Source organism: Lampetra planeri, chromosome 33 (assembly GCF_965212315.1).
Source record: "Lampetra planeri chromosome 33, kcLamPlan1.2.h2, whole genome shotgun sequence".
NCBI lineage: Eukaryota > Metazoa > Chordata > Hyperoartia > Petromyzontiformes > Petromyzontidae > Lampetra > Lampetra planeri.
The window spans coordinates 11,002,633-11,025,694 of record NC_136139.1 but is presented as its reverse complement, the minus strand read 5'-3'; the positions used below and the strand labels follow the sequence as shown (position 1 = coordinate 11,025,694).

The 23,062-nt window shown below is 61.5% G+C and overlaps 1 protein-coding gene across 1 annotated transcript in view; it reads right to left on the bottom strand.

The window, feature by feature from the left end:
• Window positions 1-23,062, bottom strand: part of LOC144729841 (uncharacterized) — a 105,255-nt gene that overhangs the window by 18,907 nt on the left and 63,286 nt on the right. Inside the window, exons 16-17 of the mRNA XM_078610358.1 lie at window positions 21,092-21,532; window positions 15,916-19,623 (exon numbers count right to left, since the gene is read on the bottom strand). Coding sequence (XP_078466484.1) covers window positions 15,916-19,623; window positions 21,092-21,532 — 4,149 coding nt within the window. The remainder of the gene's footprint in view (window positions 1-15,915; window positions 19,624-21,091; window positions 21,533-23,062) is intronic.

Sequence of the window (23,062 nt, the reverse complement as noted above, 5' to 3'; positions counted from 1 at the left end):
GTGTGTGTGTCGTGGTGGGACTGTGTGTGTCGTGGTGGGACTGTGTGTGTCGTGGTGGGACTGTGTGTCGTGGTGGGACTGTGCGTGTCGTGGTGGGGACTGTGTGTGTCGTGGTGGGACTGCGTGTGTCGTGGTGGGACTGTGTTGGTCGTGGTGGGGACTGTGTGTCGTGGGTGGGACTGTGCGTGTCGTGGTGGGGACTGTGTGTGTTGGTGGGACTGTGTGTCGTGGTGGGACTGTGCTGTGTCGTGGTGGGACTGTGTGTGTCGTGGTGGGACTGTGTGTCGTGGTGGGACTGGTGTGTCGTGGTGGGACAGTGTGTGTCGTGGTGGGACTGTGTGTGGTCGTGGTGGGACTGTGGTGTCGTGGTGGGACTGTGTGTGTCGTGGTGGGACTGGTGGGTGGGGACTGTGTGTCGTGGTGGGACTGTGTGTGTCGTGGTGGGACTGTGTGTCGTGGTGGGACTGTGTGTGTCGTGGTGGGACTGTGTGTCGTGGTGGGACTGTGCGTGTCGTGGTGGGACTGTGTGTCGTGGTGGGACTGTGTGTGTCGTGGTGGGACTGTGTGTCGTGGTGGGACTGTGTGTCGTGGTGGGACTGTGTGTCGTGGTGGGACTGTGTGTGTTCGTGGTGGACTGTGTGTGTCGTGGTGGGACTGTGTGTGTCGTGGTGGGCTGTGTGTGTCGTGGTGGGACTGTGCGTGTCGTGGTGGGACTGTGTGTGTCGTGGTGGGACTGTGTGTGTCGTGGTGGGACTGTGTGTGTCGTGGTGGGACTGTGAGTCGTGGTGGGACTGTGCGTGTCGTGGTGGGACTGTGTGTCGTGGTGGGACTGTGTGTCGTGGTGGGACTGTGTGTCGTGGTGGGACTGTGTGTCGTGGTGGGACTGTGTGTCGTGGTGGGACTGTGGTGTGGTCGTGGTGGGGACTGTGTGTGTCGTGGTGGGACTGTGGTGTCGTGGTGGGGACTGTGTGTCGTGGTGGGACTGTGTGTCGTGGTGGGACTGTGTGTGTCGTGGTGGGACTGTGTGTCGTGGTGGGACTGTGTGTCGTGGTGGGACTGTGTGTCGTGGTGGGACTGTGTGTGTCGTGGTGGACTGGGTGTGTCGTGGTGGGACTGTGTGTGTCGTGGTGGGACTGTGCGTGTCGTGGTGGGACTGTGCGTGTCGTGGTGGGACTGTGTGTGTCGTGGTGGGACTGTGTGTGTCGTGGTGGGACTGTGCGTGTCGTGGTGGGACTGTGAGTCGTGGTGGGACTGTGCGTGTCGTGGTGGGACTGTGTGTCGTGGTGGGACTGTGTGTGTCGTGGTGGGACTGTGTGTGTCGTGGTGGGACTGTGTGTCGTGGTGGGACTGTGGGGTGTCGTGGTGGGACTGTGCGTGTCGTGGTGGGACTGTGTGTGTCGTGGTGGGACTGTGCGTGTCGTGGTGGGACTGTGTGTGTCGTGGTGGGACTGTGTGTGTCGTGGTGGGACTGTGCGTGTCGTGGTGGGACTGTGCGTGTCGTGGTGGGACTGTGTGTCGTGGTGGGACTGTGCGTGTCGTGGTGGGACTGTGCGTGTCGTGGTGGGACTGTGCGTGTCGTGGTGGGACTGTGTGTCGTGGTGGGACTGTGCGTGTCGTGGTGGGACTGTGTGTGTCGTGGTGGGACTGTGTGTCGTGGTGGGACTGCGTGTGTCGTGGTGGGACTGTGTGTCGTGGTGGGACTGTGTGTCGTGGTGGGACTGTGCGTGTCGTGGTGGGACTGTGTGTGTCGTGGTGGGACTGTGTGTCGTGGTGGGACTGTGTGTCGTGGTGGGACTGTGTGTCGTGGTGGGACTGTGTGTGTCGTGGTGGGACTGTGTGTCGTGGTGGGACTGTGTGTGTCGTGGTGGGACTGTGTGTCGTGGTGGGACTGTGTGTCGTGGTGGGACTGTGTGTCGTGGTGGGACTGTGTGTGTCGTGGTGAGACTGTGTGTGTCGTGGTGGGACTGTGTGTGTCGTGGTGGGACTGTGCGTGTCGTGGTGGGACTGTGCGTGTCGTGGTGGGACTGTGTGTGTCGTGGTGGGACTGTGTGTGTCGTGGTGGGACTGTGGTGTCGTGGTGGGACTGTGAGTCGTGGTGGGACTGTGCGTGTCGTGGTGGGACTGTGTGTCGTGGTGGGACTGTGTGTGTCGTGGTGGGACTGTGTGTGTCGTGGTGGGACTGTGTGTCGTGGTGGGACTGTGTGTCGTGGTGGGACTGTGCGTGTCGTGGTGGGACTGTGTGTGTCGTGGTGGGACTGTGCGTGTCGTGGTGGGACTGTGTGTGTCGTGGTGAGACTGTGTGTGTCGTGGTGGGACTGTGCGTGTCGTGGTGGGGACTGTGCGTGTCGTGGTGGGACTGTGTGTCGTGGTGGGACTGTGCGTGTCGTGGTGGGACTGTGCGTGTCGTGGTGGGACTGTGCGTGTCGTGGTGGGACTGTGTGTCGTGGTGGGACTGTGTGTGTCGTGGTGGGACTGTGTGTGTCGTGGTGGGGACTGTGTGTGTCGTGGTGGGACTGCGTGTGTCGTGGTGGGACTGTGTGTCGTGGTGGGACTGTGTGTCGTGGTGGGACTGTGCGTGTCGTGGTGGGACTGTGTGTGTCGTGGTGGGACTGTGTGTCGTGGTGGGACTGTGTGTCGTGGTGGGACTGTGTGTCGTGGTGGGACTGTGTGTGTCGTGGTGGGACTGTGTGTGTCGTGGTGGGACTGTGTGTGTCGTGGTGGGACTGTGTGTCGTGTGGGACTGTGCGTGTCGTGGTGGGACTGTGTGTGTCGTGGTGGGAGCGTGTCGTGGTGGGACTGTGTGTCGTGGTGGGACTGTGTGTGTCATGGTGGGACTGTGTGTCGTGGTGGGACTGTGTGTGTCGTGGTGGGACTGTGAGTCGTGGTGGGACTGTGCGTGTCGTGGTGGGACTGTGTGTCGTGGTGGGACTGTGTGTGTCGTGGTGGGACTGTGTGTCGTGGTGGGACTGTGTGTCGTGGTGGGACTGTGTGTCGTGGTGGGACTGTGTGTGTCGTGGTGGGACTGTGTGTCGTGGTGGGACTGTGCGTCGTGGTGGGACTGTGTGTCGTGGTGGGACTGTGCGTGTCGTGGTGGGACTGTGTGTGTCGTGGTGGGGACTGTGTGTGTCGTGGTGGGACTGTGCGTGTCGTGGTGGGACTGTGTGTGTCGTGGTGGGACTGTGTGTGTCGTGGTGGGACTGTGTGTGTCGTGGTGGGACTGTGCGTGTCGTGGTGGGACTGTGCGTGTCGTGGTGGGACTGTGTGTCGTGGTGGGACTGTGCGTGTCGTGGTGGGACTGTGTGTGTCGTGGTGGGACTGTGCGTGTCGTGGTGGGACTGCGTGTGTCGTGGTGGGACTGTGTGTGTCGTGGTGGGACTGTGTGTGTCGTGGTGGGACTGTGCGTGTCGTGGTGGGGACTGTGTGTGTCGTGGTGGGACTGTGTGTGTCGTGGTGGGACTGTGTGTGTCGTGGTGGGACTGTGTGTGTCGTGGTGGGACTGTGTGTGTCGTGGTGGGACTGTGTGTGTCGTGGTGGGACTGTGTGTGTCGTGGTGGGACTGTGGTGTCGTGGTGGGACTGTGTGTCGTGGTGGGACTGTGTGTCGTGGTGGGACTGTGTGTCGTGGTGGGACTGTGTGTCGTGGTGGGACTGTGTGTGTCATGGTGGGACTGGTGTGTGTCGTGGTGGGACTGTGTGTCGTGGTGGGACTGTGTGTGTCGTGGTGGGACTGTGTGTGTCGTGGTGGGACTGTGTGTGTCGTGGTGGGACTGTGTGTGTCGTGGTGGGACTGTGTGTCGTGGTGGGACTGTGTGTCGTGGTGGGGACTGTGTGTGTCATGGTGGGACTGTGTGTGTCGTGGTGGGACTGTGTGTCGTGGTGGGGACTGTGTGTGTCGTGGTGGGACTGTGAGTCGTGGTGGGACTGTGCGTGTCGTGGTGGGACTGTGTGTCGTGGTGGGACTGTGTGTGTCGTGGTGGGACTGTGTGTCGTGGTGGGACTGTGTGTCGTGGTGGGACTGTGGTGTCGTGGTGGGACTGTGTGTGTCGTGGTGGGACTGTGTGTGTCGTGGTGGGACTGTGTGTCGTGGTGGGACTGTGTGTCGTGGTGGGACTGTGTGTCGGTGGGGGACTGTGTGTCGTGGTGGGACTGTGTGTGTCGTGGTGGGACTGTGTGTCGTGGTGGGACTGTGTGTCGTGGTGGGACTGTGTGTCGTGGTGGGACTGTGTGTGTCGTGGTGGGACTGTGAGTCGTGGTGGGACTGTGCGTGTCGTGGTGGGACTGTGTGTCGTGGTGGGACTGTGTGTGTCGTGGTGGGGACTGTGTGTCGTGGTGGGACTGTGTGTCGTGGTGGGACTGTGTGTCGTGGTGGGACTGTGTGTGTCGTGGTGGGACTGTGTGTGTCGTGGTGGGACTGTGCGTGTCGTGGTGGGACTGTGTGTGTCGTGGTGGGACTGTGTGTGTCGTGGTGGGACTGTGTGTCGTGGTGGGACTGTGTGTCGTGGTGGGACTGTGCGTGTCGTGGTGGGACTGTGTGTGTCGTGGTGGGACTGTGCGTGTCGTGGTGGGACTGTGTGTGTCGTGGTGAGACTGTGTGTGTCGTGGTGGGACTGTGCGTGTCGTGGTGGGACTGTGCGTGTCGTGGTGGGACTGTGTGTCGTGGTGGGACTGTGTGTGTCGTGGTGGGACTGTGCGTGTCGTGGTGGGACTGTGCGTGTCGTGGTGGGACTGTGTGTCGTGGTGGGACTGTGCGTGTCGTGGTGGGACTGTGTGTGTCGTGGTGGGACTGTGTGTGTCGTGGTGGGACTGCGTGTGTCGTGGTGGGACGTGTGTCGTGGTGGGACTGTGTCGTGGTGGGACTGTGCGTGTCGTGGTGGGACTGTGTGTGTCGTGGTGGGACTGTGTGTGTCGTGGTGGGACTGTGTGTCGTGGTGGGACTGTGTGTGTCGTGGTGGGACTGTGTGTCGTGGTGGGACTGTGTGTCGTGGTGGGACTGTGCGTGTCGTGGTGGGACTGTGTGTCGTGGTGGGACTGTGCGTGTCGTGGTGGGACTGTGTGTGTCGTGGTGGGACTGCGTGTGTCGTGGTGGGACTGTGTGTCGTGGTGGGACTGTGTGTCGTGGTGGGACTGTGCGTGTCGTGGTGGGACTGTGTGTGTCGTGGTGGGACTGTGTGTCGTGGTGGGACTGCGTGTGTCGTGGTGGGACTGTGTGTGTCGTGGTGGGACTGTGTGTGTCGTGGTGGGACTGTGTGTCGTGGTGGGACTGTGTGTGTCGTGGTGGGACTGTGTGTGTCGTGGTGGGACTGTGTGTCGTGGTGGGACTGTGTGTGTCGTGGTGGGACTGTGTGTCGTGGTGGGACTGTGGTGTCGTGGTGGGACTGTGTGTGTCATGGTGGGACTGTGTGTCGTGGTGGGACTGTGTGTGTCGTGGTGGGACTGTGAGTCGTGGTGGGACTGTGCGTGTCGTGGTGGGACTGTGTGTCGTGGTGGGGACTGTGTGTGTCGTGGTGGGACTGTGTGTCGTGGTGGGACTGTGTGTGTCGTGGTGGGACTGTGTGTGTCGAGGTGGGACTGTGTGTCGTGGTGGGACTGTGTGTGTCGTGGTGGGACTGTGTGTGTCGTGGTGGGACTGTGTGTCGTGGTGGGACTGTGTGTGTCGTGGTGGGACTGTGTGTCGTGGTGGGACTGTGTGTGTCGTGGTGGGACTGTGTGTGTCGTGGTGGGACTGTGTGTGTCGTGGTGGACTGTGTGTCGTGGTGGGACTGTGTGTGTCGTGGTGGGACTGTGTGTCGTGGTGGGACTGTGTGTGTCGTGGTGGGACTGTGCGTGTCGTGGTGGGACTGTGAGTCGTGGTGGGACTGTGCGTGTCGTGGTGGGACTGTGGTGTCGTGGTGGGACTGTGTGTGTCGTGGTGGGACTGTGTGTGTCGTGGTGGGACTGTGTGTCGTGGTGGGACTGTGTGTGTCGTGGTGGGACTGTGTGTCGTGGTGGGACTGTGTGTCGTGGTGGGACTGTGTGTGTCGTGGTGGGACTGCTGTGTCGTGGTGGGACTGTGTGTGTCGTGGTGGGACTGTGTGTGTCGTGGTGGACTGTGTGTCGTGGTGGACTGTGTGTCGTGGTGGGACTGTGTGTGTCGTGGTGGGACTGTGTGTGTCGTGGTGGGACTGTGGTGTCGTGGTGGGACTGCGTGTCGTGGTGGGACTGCGTGTGTCGTGGTGGGACTGTGCGTGTCGTGGTGGGACTGTGTGTGTCGTGGTGGGACTGTGTGTGTCGTGGTGGGACTGTGCGTGTCGTGGTGGGACTGCGTGTGTCGTGGTGGGACTGTGGTGTCGTGGTGGGACTGTGTGTGTCGTGGTGGGACTGTGTGTGTCGTGGTGGGACTGTGTGTGTCGTGGTGGGACTGTGCGTGTCGTGGTGGGACTGTGCGTGTCGTGGTGGGACTGTGTGTGTCGTGGTGGGACTGTGTGTGTCGTGGTGGGACTGTGTGTGTCGTGGTGGGACTGTGTGTGTCGTGGTGGGACTGTGTGTCGTGGTGGGACTGTGCGTGTCGTGGTGGGACTGTGTGTGTCGTGGTGGGACTGTGTGTGTCGTGGTGGGACTGTGTGTGTCGTGGTGGGACTGTGTGTGTCGTGGTGGGACTGTGTGTGTCGTGGTGGGACTGCGTGTGTCGTGGTGGGACTGTGCGTGTCGTGGTGGGACTGTGTGTGTCGTGGTGGGACTGTGTGTGTCGTGGTGGGACTGCGTGTGTCGTGGTGGGGACTGCGTGTGTCGTGGTGGGACTGTGTGTGTCGTGGTGGGACTGTGTGTGTCGTGGTGGGACTGTGTGTGTCGTGGTGGGACTGTGTGTGTCGTGGTGGGACTGTGTGTGTCGTGGTGGGACTGCGTGTGTCGTGGTGGGACTGTGTGTGTCGTGGTGGGACTGTGTGTGTCGGTGGTGGGACTGTGTGTGTCGTGGTGGGACTGCTGTGTGTCGTGGTGGGACTGTGTGTGTCGTGGTGGGACTGTGTGTGTCGTGGTGGGACTGTGTGTGTCGTGGTGGGACTGTGGTGTCGTGGTGGGACTGTGTGTGTCGTGGTGGGACTGTGTGTGTCGTGGTGGGACTGTGTGTGTCGTGGTGGGACTGTGTGTGTCGTGGTGGGACTGTGTGTGTCGTGGTGGGACTGTGTGTGTCGTGGTGGGACTGTGTGTGTCGTGGTGAGACTGCGTGTGTCGTGGTGGGACTGTGTGTGTCGTGGTGGGACTGTGTGTGTCGTGGTGGGACTGTGTGTGTCGTGGTGGGACTGTGTGTGTCGTGGTGAGACTGTGCGTGTCGTGGTGGGACTGTGTGTGTCGTGGTGGGACTGTGTGTGTCGTGGTGAGACTGTGTGTGTCGTGGTGAGACTGTGCGTGTCGTGGTGGGACTGTGTGTGTCGTGGTGGGACTGCGTGTGTCGTGGTCGGACTGTGCGTGTCGTGGTGAGACTGTGCGTGTCGTGGTGGGACTGTGTGTGTCGTGGTGGGACTGTGTGTGTCGTGGTGGGACTGTGTGTGTCGTGGTGAGACTGTGTGTGTCGTGGTGGGACTGTGTGTGTCGTGGTGGGACTGGTGTGTCGTGGTGGGACTGTGTGTGTCGTGGTGGGACTGTGTGTGTCGTGGTGGGACTGTGTGTCGTGGTGGGACTGTGTGTGTCGTGGTGGGACTGTGAGTCGTGGTGGGACTGTGCGTGTCGTGGGGCTGGGTCGTGGTGGGACTGTGTGTGTCGTGGTGGGACTGTGTGTGTCGTGGTGGGACTGTGTGTGTCGTGGTGGACTGTGTGTGTCGTGGTGGGACTGTGTGTGTCGTGGTGGGACTGTGTGTGTCGTGGTGGGACTGTGTGTGTCGTGGTGGGACTGTGTGTGTCGTGGTGGGACTGTGTGTGTCGTGGTGGGACTGTGTGTGTCGTGGTGGGACTGTGTGTGTCGTGGTGGGACTGCGTGTGTCGTGGTGGGACTGTGTGTGTCGTGGTGGGACTGTGTGTGTCGTGGTGGGACTGTGTGTGTCGTGGTGGGACTGCGTGTGTCGTGGTGGGACTGGTGTGTCGTGGTGGGACTGCGTGTGTCGTGGTGGGACTGTGTGTGTCGTGGTGGGACTGTGTGTGTCGTGGTGGACTGTGTGTGTCGTGGTGGGACTGTGTGTGTCGTGGTGGGACTGTGTGTGTCGTGGTGGGACTGTGTGTGTCGTGGTGGGACTGTGTGTGTCGTGGTGGGACTGTGTGTGTCGTGGTGGGACTGTGTGTGTCGTGGTGGGACTGCGTGTGTCGTGGTGGGACTGGTGTGTCGTGGTGGGACTGCGTGTGTCGTGGTGGGACTGTGTGTGTCGTGGTGGGACTGTGTGTGTCGTGGTGGGACTGCGTGTGTCGTGGTGGGACTGCGTGTGTCGTGGTGGGACTGTGTGTGTCGTGGTGGGACTGTGTGTGTCGTGGTGGGACTGTGTGTGTCGTGGTGGGACTGCGTGTGTCGTGGTGGGACTGCGTGTGTCGTGGTGGGACTGTGTGTGTCGTGGTGGGACTGTGTGTGTCGTGGTGGGACTGTGTGTGTCGTGGTGGGACTGTGTGTGTCGTGGTGGGACTGTGTGTGTCGTGGTGAGACTGTGTGTGTCGTGGTGGGACTGTGTGTGTCGTGGTGGGACTGTGTGTGTCGTGGTGGGACTGGCGTGTCGTGGTGGGACTGCGTGTGTCGTGGTGAGACTGCGCGTGTCGTGGTGGGACTGTGTGTGTCGTGGTGGGACTGTGTGTGTCGTGGTGGGACTGTGTGTGTCGTGGTGGGACTGTGGTGTCGTGGTGAGACTGTGCGTGTCGTGGTGGGACTGTGTGTGTCGTGGTGGGACTGTGCGTGTCGTGGTGAGACTGTGTGTGTCGTGGTGGGACTGTGTGTGTCGTGGTGGGACTGCGCGTGTCGTGGTGGGACTGTGTGTGTCGTGGTGGGACTGTGTGTGTCGTGGTGGGACTGTGTGTGTCGTGGTGGGACTGTGTGTCGTGGTGGGACTGTGCGTGTCGTGGTGGGACTGTGTGTGTCGTGGTGGGACTGTGTGTGTCGTGGTGGGACTGTGTGTGTCGTGGTGGGACTGTGTGTCGTGGTGGGACTGTGTGTGTCGTGGTGGGACTGTGTGTGTCGTGGTGGGACTGTGCGTGTCGTGGTGGGACTGTGTGTGTCGTGGTGAGACTGTGTGTGTCGTGGTGAGACTGTGCGTGTCGTGGTGGGACTGTGTGTCGTGGTGGGACTGTGTGTGTCGTGGTGGGACTGTGTGTGTCGTGGTGGGACTGTGCGTGTCGTGGTGGGACTGTGTGTGTCGTGGTGAGACTGTGTGTGTCGTGGTGGGACTGTGTGTGTCGTGGTGAGACTGTGTGTGTCGTGGTGAGACTGTGTGTGTCGTGGTGGGACTGTGTGTGTCGTGGTGGTGGGACTGTGTGTGTCGTGGTGAGACTGCGTGTGTCGTGGTGGGACTGTGTGTGTCGTGGTGGGACTGTGCGTGTCGTGGTGGTGGGACTGTGTGTGTCGTGGTGGTGGTACTGCGTGTGTCGTGGTGAAACTGTGCGTGTCGTGGTGGTGGGACTGTGTGTGTCGTGGTGGTACTGCGTGTGTCGTGGTGAAACTGTGCGTGTCGTGGTGGGACTGTGTGTGTCGTGGTGGTGGACTGTGCGTGTCGTGGTGGGACTGCGTGTGTCGTGGTGGGACTGCGTGTGTCGTGGTGGGACTGTGTGTGTCGTGGTGGGACTGTGTGTCGTGGTGGGGACTGCGTGTGTCGTGGTGGGACTGTGTGTGACGTGGTGGGACTGTGTGTGTCGTGGTGAGACTGTGTGTGTCGTGGTGAGACTGTGTGTCGTGGTGGGACTGTGTGTGACGTGGTGGGACTGTGTGTGTCGTGGTGAGACTGCGTGTGTCGTGGTGAGACTGTGTGTGTCGTGGTGGGACTGCGTGTGTCGTGGTGGGACTGTGTGTCGTGGTGGGACTGCGTGTGTCGTGGTGAGACTGCGTGTGTCGTGGTGGGACTGTGTGTGTCGTGGTGGGACTGTGCGTGTCGTGGTGGGACTGTGTGTGACGTGGTGGGACTGTGTGTGTCGTGGTGAGACTGTGTGTCGTGGTGGGACTGTGTGTGACGTGGTGGGACTGTGTGTGTCGTGGTGGGACTGCGTGTGTCGTGGTGGGACTGCGTGTGTCGTGGTGGGACTGCGTGTGTCGTGGTGGGACTGCGTGTGTCGTGGTGGGACTGCGTGTGTCGTGGTGGGACTGCGTGTGTCGTGGTGGGACTGCGTGTGTCGTGGTGGGACTGCGTGTGTCGTGGTGGGACTGCGTGTGTCGTGGTGGGACTGCGTGTGTCGTGGTGGGACTGTGTGTGTCGTGGTGGGACTGTGTGTGTCGTGGTGAGACTGTGTGTGTCGTGGTGAGACTGTGTGTGTCGTGGTGGGACTGTGTGTGTCGTGGTGGGACTGTGCGTGTCGTGGTGAGACTGTGTGTGTCGTGGTGGGACTGTGTGTGTCGTGGTGGGACTGTGCGTGTCGTGGTGGGACTGCGTGTGTCGTGGTGAGACTGTGTGTGTCGTGGTGGGACTTTGTGTGTCGTGGTGGGACTGTGTGTGTCGTGGTGGGACTGTGTGTGTCGTGGTGGGACTGCGTGTGTCGTGGTGGGACTGTGTGTGTCGTGGTGGGACTGTGTGTGTCGTGGTGGGACTGCGTGTGTCGTGGTGAGACTGTGTGTGTCGTGGTGGGACTGCGTGTGTCGTGGTGGGACTGCGTGTGTCGTGGTGGGACTGTGTGTGTCGTGGTGGGACTGTGTGTGTCGTGGTGGGACTGCGTGTGTCGTGGTGAGACTGTGTGTGTCGTGGTGAGACTGTGCGTGTCGTGGTGGGACTGTGTGTGTCGTGGTGGGACTGCGTGTGTCGTGGTGAGACTGTGTGTGTCGTGGTGAGACTGTGCGTGTCGTGGTGGGACTGCGTGTGTCGTGGTGGGACTGTGTGTGTCGTGGTGGGACTGCGTGTGTCGTGGTGGGACTGTGTGTGTCATGGTGAGACTGTGTGTGTCGTGGTGAGACTGTGCGTGTCGTGGTGGGACTGCGTGTGTCGTGGTGAGACTGTGTGTGTCGTGGTGGGACTGTGTGTGTCGTGGTGGGACTGTGTGTGTCGTGGTGAGACTGTGTGTGTCGTGGTGGGACTGCGTGTGTCGTGGTGGGACTGTGTGTGTTGTGGTGGGACTGTGTGTGTCGTGGTGAGACTGTGCGTGTCGTGGTGGGACTGCGTGTGTCGTGGTGAGACTGTGCGTGTCGTGGTGGGACTGCGTGTGTCGTGGTGAGACTGTGTGTGTCGTGGTGGGACTGTGTGTGTCGTGGTGAGACTGCGTGTTTCGTGGTGAGACTGTGCGTGTCGTGGTGGGACTGCGTGTGTCGTGGTGAGACTGTGTGTGTCGTGGTGGGACTGTGTGTGTCGTGGTGGGACTGCGTGTTTCGTGGTGAGACTGTGCGTGTCGTGGTGGGACTGTGTGTGTCGTGGTGGGACTGTGTGTGTCGTGGTGGGACTGCGTGTGTCGTGGTGGGACTGCTTGTGTCGTGGTGAGACTGCGTGTGTCGTGGTAGGACTGTGTGTGTCGTGGTGGGACTGTGTGTGTCGTGGTGGGACTGTGTGTGTCGTGGTGGGACTGTGTGTGTCGTGGTGGGACTGTGTGTGTCGTGGTGAGACTGTGTGTGTCGTGGTGAGACTGTGTGTGTCGTGGTGGGACTGTGTGTGTCGTGGTGAGACTGTGCGTGTCGTGGTAGGACTGTGTGTGTCGTGGTAGGACTGTGTGTGTCGTGGTGGGACTGCGTGTGTCGTGGTGAGACTGTGTGTGTCGTGGTAGGACTGTGTGTGTCGTGGTAGGACTGTGTGTGTCGTGGTGGGACTGTGTGTGTCGTGGTAGGACTGTGTGTGTCGTGGTGGGACTGTGTGTGTCGTGGTGAGACTGTGTGTGTCGTGGTGGGACTGTGTGTGTCGTGGTGAGACTGTGTGTGTCGTGGTGGGACTGTGTGTGTCGTGGTGAGACTGTGTGTGTCGTGGTGAGACTGTGTGTGTCGTGGTGGGACTGTGTGTGTCGTGGTGGGACTGTGTGTGTCGTGGTGGGACTGTGTGTGTCGTGGTGAGACTGTGTGTGTCGTGGTGGGACTGTGCGTGTCGTGGTGGGACTGTGCGTGTCGTGGTGAGACTGTGCGTGTCGTGGTGGGACTGTGCGTGTCGTGGTGAGACTGTGTGTGTCGTGGTGGGACTGTGTGTGTCGTGGTGGGACTGTGTGTGTCGTGGTGAGACTGTGTGTGTCGTGGTAGGACTGCGTGTGTCGTGGTGGGACTGTGTGTGTCGTGGTGGGACTGTGTGTGTCGTGGTGAGACTGCGCGTGTCGTGGTGAGACTGCGCGTGTCGTGGTGGGACTGTGCGTGTCGTGGTGGGACTGTGTGTGTCGTGGTGGGACTGTGTGTGTCGTGGTGAGACTGTGTGTGTCGTGGTGGGACTGTGTGTGTCGTGGTGAGACTGTGCGTGTCGTGGTAGGACTGTGTGTGTCGTGGTAGGACTGCGTGTGTCGTGGTGGGACTGCGTGTGTCGTGGTGAGACTGTGTGTGTCGTGGTGGGACTGTGTGTGTCGTGGTGGGACTGTGTGTGTCGTGGTGGGACTGTGTGTGTCGTGGTAGGACTGTGTGTGTCGTGGTAGGACTGTGTGTGTCGTGGTGGGACTGTGTGTGTCGTGGTGGGACTGTGTGTGTCGTGGTGAGACTGTGCGTGTCGTGGTGAGACTGTGCGTGTCGTGGTGGGACTGCGTGTGTCGTGGTGGGACTGCGCGTGTCGTGGTGGGACTGTGTGTGACGTGGTGGGACTGCGTGTGTCGTGGTGGGACTGCGCGTGTCGTGGTGGGACTGTGTGTCGTGGTGGTGGGACTGTGTGTGACGTGGTGGGACTGCGTGTGTCGTGGTGGTGGGACTGTGTGTGACGTGGTGGGACTGCATGTGTCGTGGTGGGACTGCGTGTGCCGTGGTGGGACTGCGTGTGTCGTGGTGGGACTGTGTGTGTCGTGGTGGTGGGACTGTGTGTGACGTGGTGGGACTGCGTGTGTCATGGTGGGACTGTGTGTGTCGTGGTGGTGGGACTGTGTGTGACGTGGTGGGACTGCGTGTGTCATGGTGGGACTGTGTGTGTCGTGGTGGTGGGACTGTGTGTGTCGTGGTGGGACTGCGTGTGTCGTGGTGGGACTGTGTGTGTCGTGGTGGTGGGACTGCGTGTGTCGTGGTGGGACTGCGTGTGTCGTGGTGGGACTGTGTGTGTCGTGGTGGTGGGACTGCGTGTCATGGTGGGACTGTGTGTGTCGTGGTGGTGGGACTGTGTGTGTCGTGGTGGGACTGTGTGTGTCGTGGTGGGACTGTGCGTGTCGTGGTGGGACTGTGTGTGTCGTGGTGGGACTGTGCGTGTCGTGGTGGGACTGTGTGTGCCGTGGTGGGACTGTGTGTGACGTGTTGGGACTGTGTGTGATGTGGTGGGACTGTGTGTGACGTGGTGGGACTGTGTGTTATGTGGTGGGACTGTGTGTGCCTTGGTGGGACTGTGTGTGATGTGGTGGGACTGTGTGTGTCGTGGTGGGACTGCGTGTGCCGTGGTGGGACTGTGTGTGACGTGGTGGGACTGTGTGTGATGTGGTGGGACTGTGTGTGTCGTGGTGGGACTGTGTGTGTCGTGGTGGGACTGTGTGTGACGTGGTGGGACTGTGTGTGATGTGGTGGGACTGTGTGTGTCGTGGTGGGACTGTGTGTGTCGTGGTGGGACTGCGTGTGTCGTGGTGAGACTGCGTGTGTCGTGGTGGGACTGTGTGTGTCGTGGTGGGACTGTGTGTGTCGTGGTGGGACTGCGTGTGTCGTGGTGGGACTGTGTGTGACGTGGTGGGACTGTGTGTGACGTGGTGGGACTGTGTGTGACTTGGTGGGACTGTGTGTGACTTGGTGGGACTGTGTGTGACGTGGTGGGACTGTGTGTGACATGGTGGAACTGTGTGTGTCGTGGTGGGACTGCGTGTGCCGTGGTGGGACTGCGTGTGCCGTGGTGGGACTGCGTGTGTCGTGGTGAGACTGCGTGTGCCGTGGTGGGACTGTGTGTTCTGCGGCGAAGCGGTGTCACAGGCGACAACGCGTTGAGATTTCAGGTGTTCCAGCGACGCCGCCATCGCAACCACGGCACTCAGAAACTGGGCCGGCAACATCGCCCCGCTGCCCAGCGCTCCGATCCAGTGGAATTCCACAGCCCCGGCAGCGTAACCTCCCCTCCCCCCCACACCGCTCCCCCACCACCACCACCACCCCCCGCCGGACCCACTGCCTTCTCCCCACTCGCCACGACCGCCCCCCCCCTCTCCCCCCACCTCCACCGCCCCACCGTCCCGCGGAGGAACAGAAGGCTCTTTGTGGCGGAGCGAGCGTGTCTGCGGGAACAGAGCTCGCCCGCTCGCCCGCTCGCTCGCCCTCCCGCTCGCCCTCCCGCTCGCCCTCCCGCTCGCTCGCTGGGCCGGCGTCCAGCCCACAATTCATTCTCGCGGACAGCCTCGTTGCTCTCGGGCCTCGAATTAAGCGTGAGTGGCGTGGCGAGTGGCCGCTCCGCTGTGTATTGCTGCAGCCATGCGTGGGACGACGCCAGGTGCTGCTGCTGCTGGTTGATGCAGTCCGCCAACCCCAGCCCACTCTCAGTGAGCTGCAGCGGTGGGGTGACGTGGAGGGGGTGGTGAGAGGCGAGGAGTCGATGGATGTGGTGTGGAGGCCGCCTCTGGGATCCGGCGCTTTGGGAGACTCGGGTTGGCGGATGGCGCGATGATTTGCGAGACTCCAAAACCCAGCGGGCTACGACGTGGCCAGTAAATGGTCGCACAGCGAGGGTGTTTATGAGCCCAGTCTGTGTGGACCTTTGAGAGTTGTCCCCTCGCATGAGCGGTGGGTTTTTCCCCGGGTTCTCCAGTTCCTTGCCGCGTGCGAATAATAAATTCCTCAACGTGGAATTGGCCCTCGTGAAAATGAGTCTCGGTGAGACTTTCCCCGGATAAATAAACGGCCCTGTTATTTAATAATTTGACGGACATGTGCACGGCGAAAAAAAGAAAAATCGCACCACGTGACCTTGACACAGCCAAGTTAAACACCAACAGGCCGCCCGCACGCTCTACACTGGGGGAGCATCAATCTTCAGAGGGCTTCGTCACTCCGCACGGGAGCTCCGCGGTGAACGGGCGGGATCGATCCGCTGCTGGATGAAGACCACCCCGACACGTTTTGGCACGTTGCCGACAGTCCACCTCGTGCCGGTGCGCGAGCCGATCTCACCGCTCCATCTCCGCGGCGGGCGTCAGGCAGATCGTCATTTTTGTTTCACGAAATGTAAACTGACGATGGCGTAGATGCAGTTACGAGTGAATGACTGAATGAATGACTGAATGAATGACTGAATGAATGACTGAATGACTGAATGAATGACTGAATGAATGACTGAATGAATGACTGAATGAATGACTGAATGAATGACTGAATGAATGCTTTCACGATAATGACCCGCCTGCTTCCGCCAAGCCCGCCGTAACAAGTTCGCGTGATTACCTTCAAGCGGAAGGGACTCCGCTAGAGGGAGCTCTAGGGAGCCCCTCTAGAGGTTAACTTTGGCCTACCCTTACATTTGTGGGAGTACCCACACTTCACTGCACGCGGCCTGCCAATCAACTAAATGAGGTTTATGCATATATATATACTTCTGGGTGAACAAAGACGATGTGTGAGTGGATTTAATAAACACGATTTCAACTTCCACGCCGGGAGATGGAATCGAAGCGGCGCCCTCTTGATTGCAATTTCCACGCACTGCTAACCGTTACGGCACCACTGTGGGCACCACCCGAACCGAAGTCCCGAACCGTGCGGGGCCTTTACCTGCTTCACCGCGGCGACGACGGCGTCCTGCTGCGTGCGCCTGGGGGCCGTCGTGCCGCCCGTGTTTCCGTTGCCGGGGCCTACGAGGTCGTTCTTGTTGCGGTCCTGCCCTCGCGTCCACGCGGCGACCCCGACGCCGCCCGTGGGCTTGGGGGAACGCCGCTTGCCGCTCCTCTCCGTCGGTTGGCTGCTGTTGCTGTTCTCGTCCAGGCCAGTGTCCTCCTGCTGCAGACTCTGTAGGCTCCGGTTCGCCTGCTCCTGCTCCTCCTCATCCTCCTCTTCCTCCGGTGTGGGAGGCGCTCCGGCGGGAGACGCTGCGGGAGACGTGGCGGGAGACACGGCGGGAGAGGCGGATGGTGCTCCGTTGGGAGACGTGGCGGGCGACGTGGCGGGAGAGGCAGGTGGTGCTCCGTTGGGAGACGCGGCGGACGACGTTGCGGGATACGTGGCGGGAGAGGCTGGCGGAGCTCCATCGGGAGACGAGGCGGGAGATCCCGTGAGAGACGTTACGGAAGACACCGCGGGAGACGCGGGAGCGCCGGTCGGGTGCGGGAGGCTACTGGATCGGCGTGGCGGGGGAGGCGGGGGGTTCCGAGGCGGAGGCAGCGGCGGGAGCGGCCGGCGAGGCGGCAGCAGCGGAGGGGCCGAGCTCTCGGGTGACGGTGCGGCGGCCTCCTCCGGAGCGCCGGCCGTCCCCCGCATCTCCGTCTCGCTCGTGGCGCCCGGTCGCCCGGCAGGAGGTGGCAGGGACGCCGACGGCGCTCCGGCCCCTGGCCGTGGTGCTTCGGCGGCAACGCCGCGCTCCCCGTCCTCCTCGGAGCGCGTGTCCTCGTCAAGCGGCAGCAGCGGCGTGCTGGACATGTCGTCGTCGCAGCTGCTCAGCTCCCAGGCGCACTCGCTGTCACGCAGCGCCACGTAGGAGTACGCGGCGGCCTTGCGCGGCTCGCCGGCGTGCGGCGCCGGCTTCGACCGCTCGCTCCTCTGCCTGAAGGAGGACGTGCGGTTGAGGACGGAGCCGCCACCCCCGCTCTGTGCGGACATCTTGACGAGCGCCGCCGACGCGATCTCGATGATCTCGGTCACGTAGCGGCACACGCCACGCGCCGGCCTCGCGGTGCCGGTCTCCGGGGAGGCGAGCTCACCCTCCTCCTCCTCCCGACGCCGCCGCAGCGGTGCCACCATTGTCGCTTCGAAGCAGCTTAGCTGCGCTTCCATCGCCAGCGTGAGCGCGTCCGCGCGGGGCCGCAGCGGCGTCACGGCGGCGCAGTCGATCTCCACCGAGTCCGGGCCGACGTCCGAGATGCGCGAGAACGAGAGGGACGAGGCGGAGCTGCTCCGCGTGACGCCGCCCGCCTCCCTCGTCGTGGAGAAGGGCACCGGCAGCATCGGAGTCGTCGGCTGGAGCACGGAAGGCTCGGCCGAGCACCACAAATGACTACCCGGCGGCGGCGGCGGCTCCGGCCCGCCTGCATCTCCCGCCGCGAGCTCGTCCCCGCGCGCCGGCGGGTGGCTCCACCTCTGGTGCGACTTCTTGACGAGGCGGTGGCCCTTGCCGGCCGCGCCGGTGGTGCCGCGCTCTGCACCGTCCTCCCGGGCGGCCCGGGCGGAGACCGCAGCCTGCGCGAAGGACGCCATCTTCTTCTTGTTCTTCTTCTCGGCAAGAAAGTCCCTCTGGGAAATGGGCCGGCCCTCCGGCGCGTAGAGCGTCTCCCCCTCCGGGTTCTCAAAGCACAGGCTGTCCTCCTCGAAGGACGACAGGTACGGCGACTCGTCCACGTTGCCGTTCTCGAAGTCGGCGTTGCTCGCCGAGCCGGGGTCGGCCGCTCCCCGGAACGTTCCGGGCGGGAGAAGGCCGCCCTCGTCCGATGCGCACGACGGGTTCACGAGGGTGGTGGCCAGTGGGTCGGGACGCGAGAACCGCGCGTAGAACGTTCCGAATGGCCGCCCGGCGGCGCCATCGCCGCCGCCGCCGAGAACCGCGGTGAGGCCCTGCAGGTGGGCCGCATCCCACGCCGGCCGCAGGTAGAAGCCCTGGTTCGCCGTGGTCGTGGCGGCGCACTCGTCCTCCGAGAAGCTCTCGCTGTCGTCGCTGTCGTCGTCGTCGTCGTCCTCGTCCCAGCTGCCCGAGCTGGACGAGGTCTCCTCATCCACGCAGAAGCCGTCCTCGTCGCCGCCGCCGTTGTCGCCCTCTTCATCGTCGCTCAGGGTCACTGTGGAGCTGGACAGGAGGTCCGTGTCGTCGTCGCCGTCATCGTCCGAGCAGACGGACGTGCCCGAGATGTTGACGATCATGCTCACGCTCGCGTCCTCCGCCGGCGAGGCGCTCGGCTCGCCGCGGTCATCGGACGTCAGCGAGACGTCCTCGCAGCTCCCGTCCGACGGCTCCGAGATGGAGGCGGCCGAGTTCTCGCGCCCGCGGGGCCTCCCCTCCGGCGGGGGATGAGCGCCCGGCGCCGAGGGCCGTGCCGAGACGCTCTCCGGCGCCGCGCCCGACGCGCCGCCGCGCGCCGCTCGCCCGCCCAGGCGGCCGCTCGCCTTTTCCAGCTGCTGCAGGAGCTCCAGCGTGGCCTCGCTGAGGTAGCCGGCGGCGGCGGCGGCGACCCCCGTGGCCGCGCTCCTGTCCGCCGGCGCACCGCTGTGGTAGTAGCACTCCTCCCCGCCCATGCACGTGGAGTCGGCGGACGAATTCATCGACGGGAGGTCGCGCTCGTCCTCCGTGAGCGACGCCGACGACGTGGGGCTGGGTGGCTCCGGCGCAGCGGCGGTGCCGGCGCCGGCGTCGCGGAGCGGCGGCGTCTTCTCCGCCGCCCCGGGGTCGTCGCGATCGGGGAGACAATAACGAGACAGAGAAGGAGGAGGCGACTGCACATCGGGGACCTGCGCCCCGGAAAACCCCGCGGACGTCGTCACGTGGGGCGCGCGCCCCGGCTCTTCTGGAAAGTGGCCGTTGTCGTAGAAGCCGAGAGGCCTCGCCGGCCGGTTGGGCGTCTCGCGGTCGTCCTCATCCGGGCGGTTTCGCCGCGACGCTCGCCTCTCGTCGGCCGCGTCCCCCTTCTCCGGGCAGCGCTCGCCCGTCGCGGCGCGGACGTCTCCCGCCCCGCCGGGCGCCGCGTCGTCGCCCGGCGGCCGCGAGTCGGACATGGTGGCGGCGTCGCCCTCGCTCGCGATGCCGCTCTCGCACTCGCCCGTCACGCCCGGCGTCCCCCAGCCGTCGCCCAGCAGCCCGTCCAGGAGGTTGAGCAGCGACTCGGTGGAGGAGAAGGAGGAGTCCTTGCTGGCGCTCTTCACCAGGCCCTTGGCCTTGCCCGGCCCACGGAGGCCGAAGCCGCCGTCGAGCGGCAGGGTGGGGTCGGCGTCCAGGGAAACGTCGTGCACGCTGTACACCTGGTAGACGAGCGAGCCGCCCGGCTCGTACGACATCCCTCCTCCTCCCCCTGCTCTCCCTTCCTCTTCCTCCTCCTCATCGTTTTTCTCCTTCGTCGTCGCCCGCGGAGCCCGGCCGCGGGGCGCCGAGGCGGAGAAGTACGCGCTGGTGGGGTCGTCGTCCGCGTGCTCCTCCTCGGCGTGCTTCCCCTCGTCGTGCTCGCCGTCGTCATCGAAGGTGGAGGTGATGAGCTCGTTGTCCAGGTCGGTCTCGTCCCACTCGAGCGCCTCGTCGCTCGAGCAGCACAGGTCGGCGAGCGACGCGTCCACGTGCCGCAGCGGCGCCTGCGCGCGCGGGGGGTGGGGCGGTTACTGCGTATGTGTGTGTACGTGGGTATCTGTGTGTGTCTGTGTTTGTACGTGTGTGTACGTGTGGAGCGGTGGTGTAGCGGTTAGCGCGCTGCGCTAGGAACCTGGCGACCCGGGTTCGATTCCCGCTCATGGCCAATACCAGTGGTGACGATTACAGTGTAACAAATGTTTATTTTGTTCCTGAGTCGTAAGTGTTATTTCCTAATTGCTTATGCCTCAAAAGTACAGAAAATGGCTATTACTCCCCACAAACTTTGCTTTTGTGACTAGGACAGTGATATTTAGAAATGTACCGATTTTCAATGAAAAAACGGGTGAATTTGTGTCTTTTCAGTCACGTAAAGTCAGAAAAAACAACATATGAATCAAAATGAACATGTATTTATACTAAAGTAATACAAAAATGACTACAAAAGATTTAGACACCAAGGCGCACAACCACAGGCCACATCGAGTTCTCTGTGGTGAGGAACAACATCAAGTGGGAGCCACTGGTGGACCCCCGGAAGGTGCTGATGCCACCACTGCACATCAAATTGGGCCTTATGAAACAATTTGTCAAAGCTGTAGATAAGGAGTCGGCAGCCTTCAAGTACCTTCCCTAAGCTGTTTGAGGCAAAGGTCATAAATACATGTTAATGTGTGTCTAAATCTTTTGTAATAATTTTTGTATTACTTTAGTATAAATACATGTTCATTTTGATTCATATGCTGTTTTTTTCTGACTTTATGTGAACGAAAAGACACAAATTTGCCTGTTTTCTCATTGAAATAGGTAAATTTCTAAATATCACTGTCCTGGTCACAAGTTTGTGGGGAATAATAGGCATTTTCTCTACTTTTTAGGCATAAGCAATTACGAAATAACACTTACACAAAAATTGTGTTACATTGTGCTATCAGATCCGGTCCTGGGCCTCCCCTAGGTCGACTCAGCCTCAACTGAGTACCTGGTGCAATGTGTAAACATCGCCACGAGGGAGACAAAGGTGGCCAGGCATGGTGTTGGCCACCCACCCCCTCGTGTGCCGTGCCGGCCTTCATAGGTGCTCGCTGACAGCACTTGCCCCTACAGTCTATACGGGTGATCTTTGTCTTTGCTGCGCTACAAACCCGCTGACCCGAGTTCAATTCCCGCTCACAGCCAACACCAGTCATAAACATCTGAACTCCGCCTGGACCTCCCCTAGTTGGACACAGCCTTAAATGAGGACCTGCTGCGGTGTGTAAACACAAGCACTGTGGAGACAAAGGCAGCCGGGCGTGGTGCTAGCCACCCACCCCCTCGAGTTCGATCCAAAAACGCGGTGGAAACTAAATAAATAAAACTACAACAACAACGTGAAGTGGTATCGGCGTCGCCGAGAGTGCGTGAAACGGTCCCCCCGGTGCCCCCCGGTGCCCCCCCCCCCCCCCCGGTAGCTCCGGGCCGTCCACTCGCCTGCTCCGGCGTGCAGCACCGCTGCAGCCGCGACTGCCAGTGCACGGCCTGGAGCACCAGCGCCTCCCACCGCCGCTCCATTCCCTCCGCCAGCCGCCGCACCTCGCCGTCCCGTCCGGCATCCTCCTCCGCCGCCGCCTCTACCCACTCCGCGCCGCCCCCTTGCCGGGGAGTGCCGGCAACCTCCGGCCGCTGGGGCTCGCGAGCCGTCACCGTCCGTCCGCGAGTCCGGTCCGCCGGTCCGGGGGCGCCGTCCGGGTTTTGCGGTGTCCCGGCGGCGGCGGCGCCGGGCCACGTGCCGTGGAGCGTGGCAGCCGAGAGATGCGGCGGGGATCGGCCGTCACTCCCGGCGGCGCTCTCCTCGTGCTCCAGCAGGCGGTGGCACAGGCGCAGCAGGGCGCCCATGCCCCTGCGCCGCTGCCGGATGTGAGCGCACAGCGACTGGGGAGGAGCGGGGGGCAACGTCGCGCACAGCACCACGGCAAGTCACGACACGGTTGATTTGTGTCGGCAGGCGAGAACGCGAGAGGCCAGGATAGAGTCTCCATTGCAAGAGCGACCTGGGTCACCAACATGGCAAATGATTAGAGGAGAGCGATGAAGCAAAATAGAAATCGGAGCAAACGCAACCGTGTCAAGAACGCACTAAGCACGCCACGCACCGCACATTGGCATAGCACGTACAATAGCACACCGAACATTATACCACACACACACAGACGGGACACGCCAGAGAAGAGATAACACCACAACACCCCAAGCATTATACCGTACCACCACAATACAGCTTGCCAAACCACACCAACGTACACCACACCGCACATCCCACCACAACACCGCACATCACAACACCGCGCCAAACATAACACCACCCACACGGAGACAAGAGTCACAATACGGCAGATCACACCACATTAACACTTTGAAAATTATTTTAAAATATGATGCCGATATTCATTTCCTTTAAGCGCTCATACATGGGGGTAACAATTAGATACAAATGTAAATGCAATTATAGAATACAAGTAAAATATTCGCAAGAACGATGAGTCGTTATGGGAGGAGCGGGAACAGGAGGGGAAACTCGCCCCTGAGGAGGACGTCCACCGTGGAGACGGAGCAACGAATCCATCTATGTGGGACGTACTCGACGGATCGTTGCGCTGCAGAATTGTGAGAGATGTCGACGGCTTGCAGTGGCCCTGGCCCAGCAGCGGATTAAGCATGGCCGCTGGCGCATGCACTCTAGGTTGAGCATCTCACATCGTACGTAGCCAACCACGCGAATCGGAGGTGCTGACGATGACGACGGAGATGATGATGAAGAGCTGCGTGTGTTTGCCCCAAGCCGACATCGCTCGCGTGATTGGGCTTCGTCGGCACGCCGGCTAGACGGCGCCGCTCGGCGTGACGCGTCTCACGGGGCGACGCAGCCAGGTCGCTTATGAAAAAGAAGCTCAGTGGGCTTCAGCTGGTTACATTTTTATTTTTGAAGTGATCTGTTTACCTTTCCTGTAATGTGCACTCCAATTGTGTTTTTGTATTGGTTGTTGTAACTTTCTGACCCGCCCTTACTGATCATCGGTTATAAAGCGCTTTCTAGCTCATCAGATGCCTGCACTACAAATAAATATTCTGATTCTTGTTTTAGATTCCTTCCAACGAAGAATTCAAAGGTGGCTTTTCCGATATTCAATTTGCTTTTTGCATTCCCAATGACACGGTGCGTCATCTGTTATAACCGATGATGAATAATAATAATTTTGAGTCGACTGCCGGGCTGTGGTTTATCATCACGTCGTTCCAGGTGGTCGGCCTCGTCGAGTAAAGCCGCAGGTGGTGGCACTGTCGCCTGTGTTCCCTCGGGCCCTCCGCACGCTCGACACCCGCCACGCGGTTACGCGCACAGACATCGGACAGTGCTCAAGGGCCGACGACACGCCGGCTCGTGGCATCGCACCGCAGAACAAA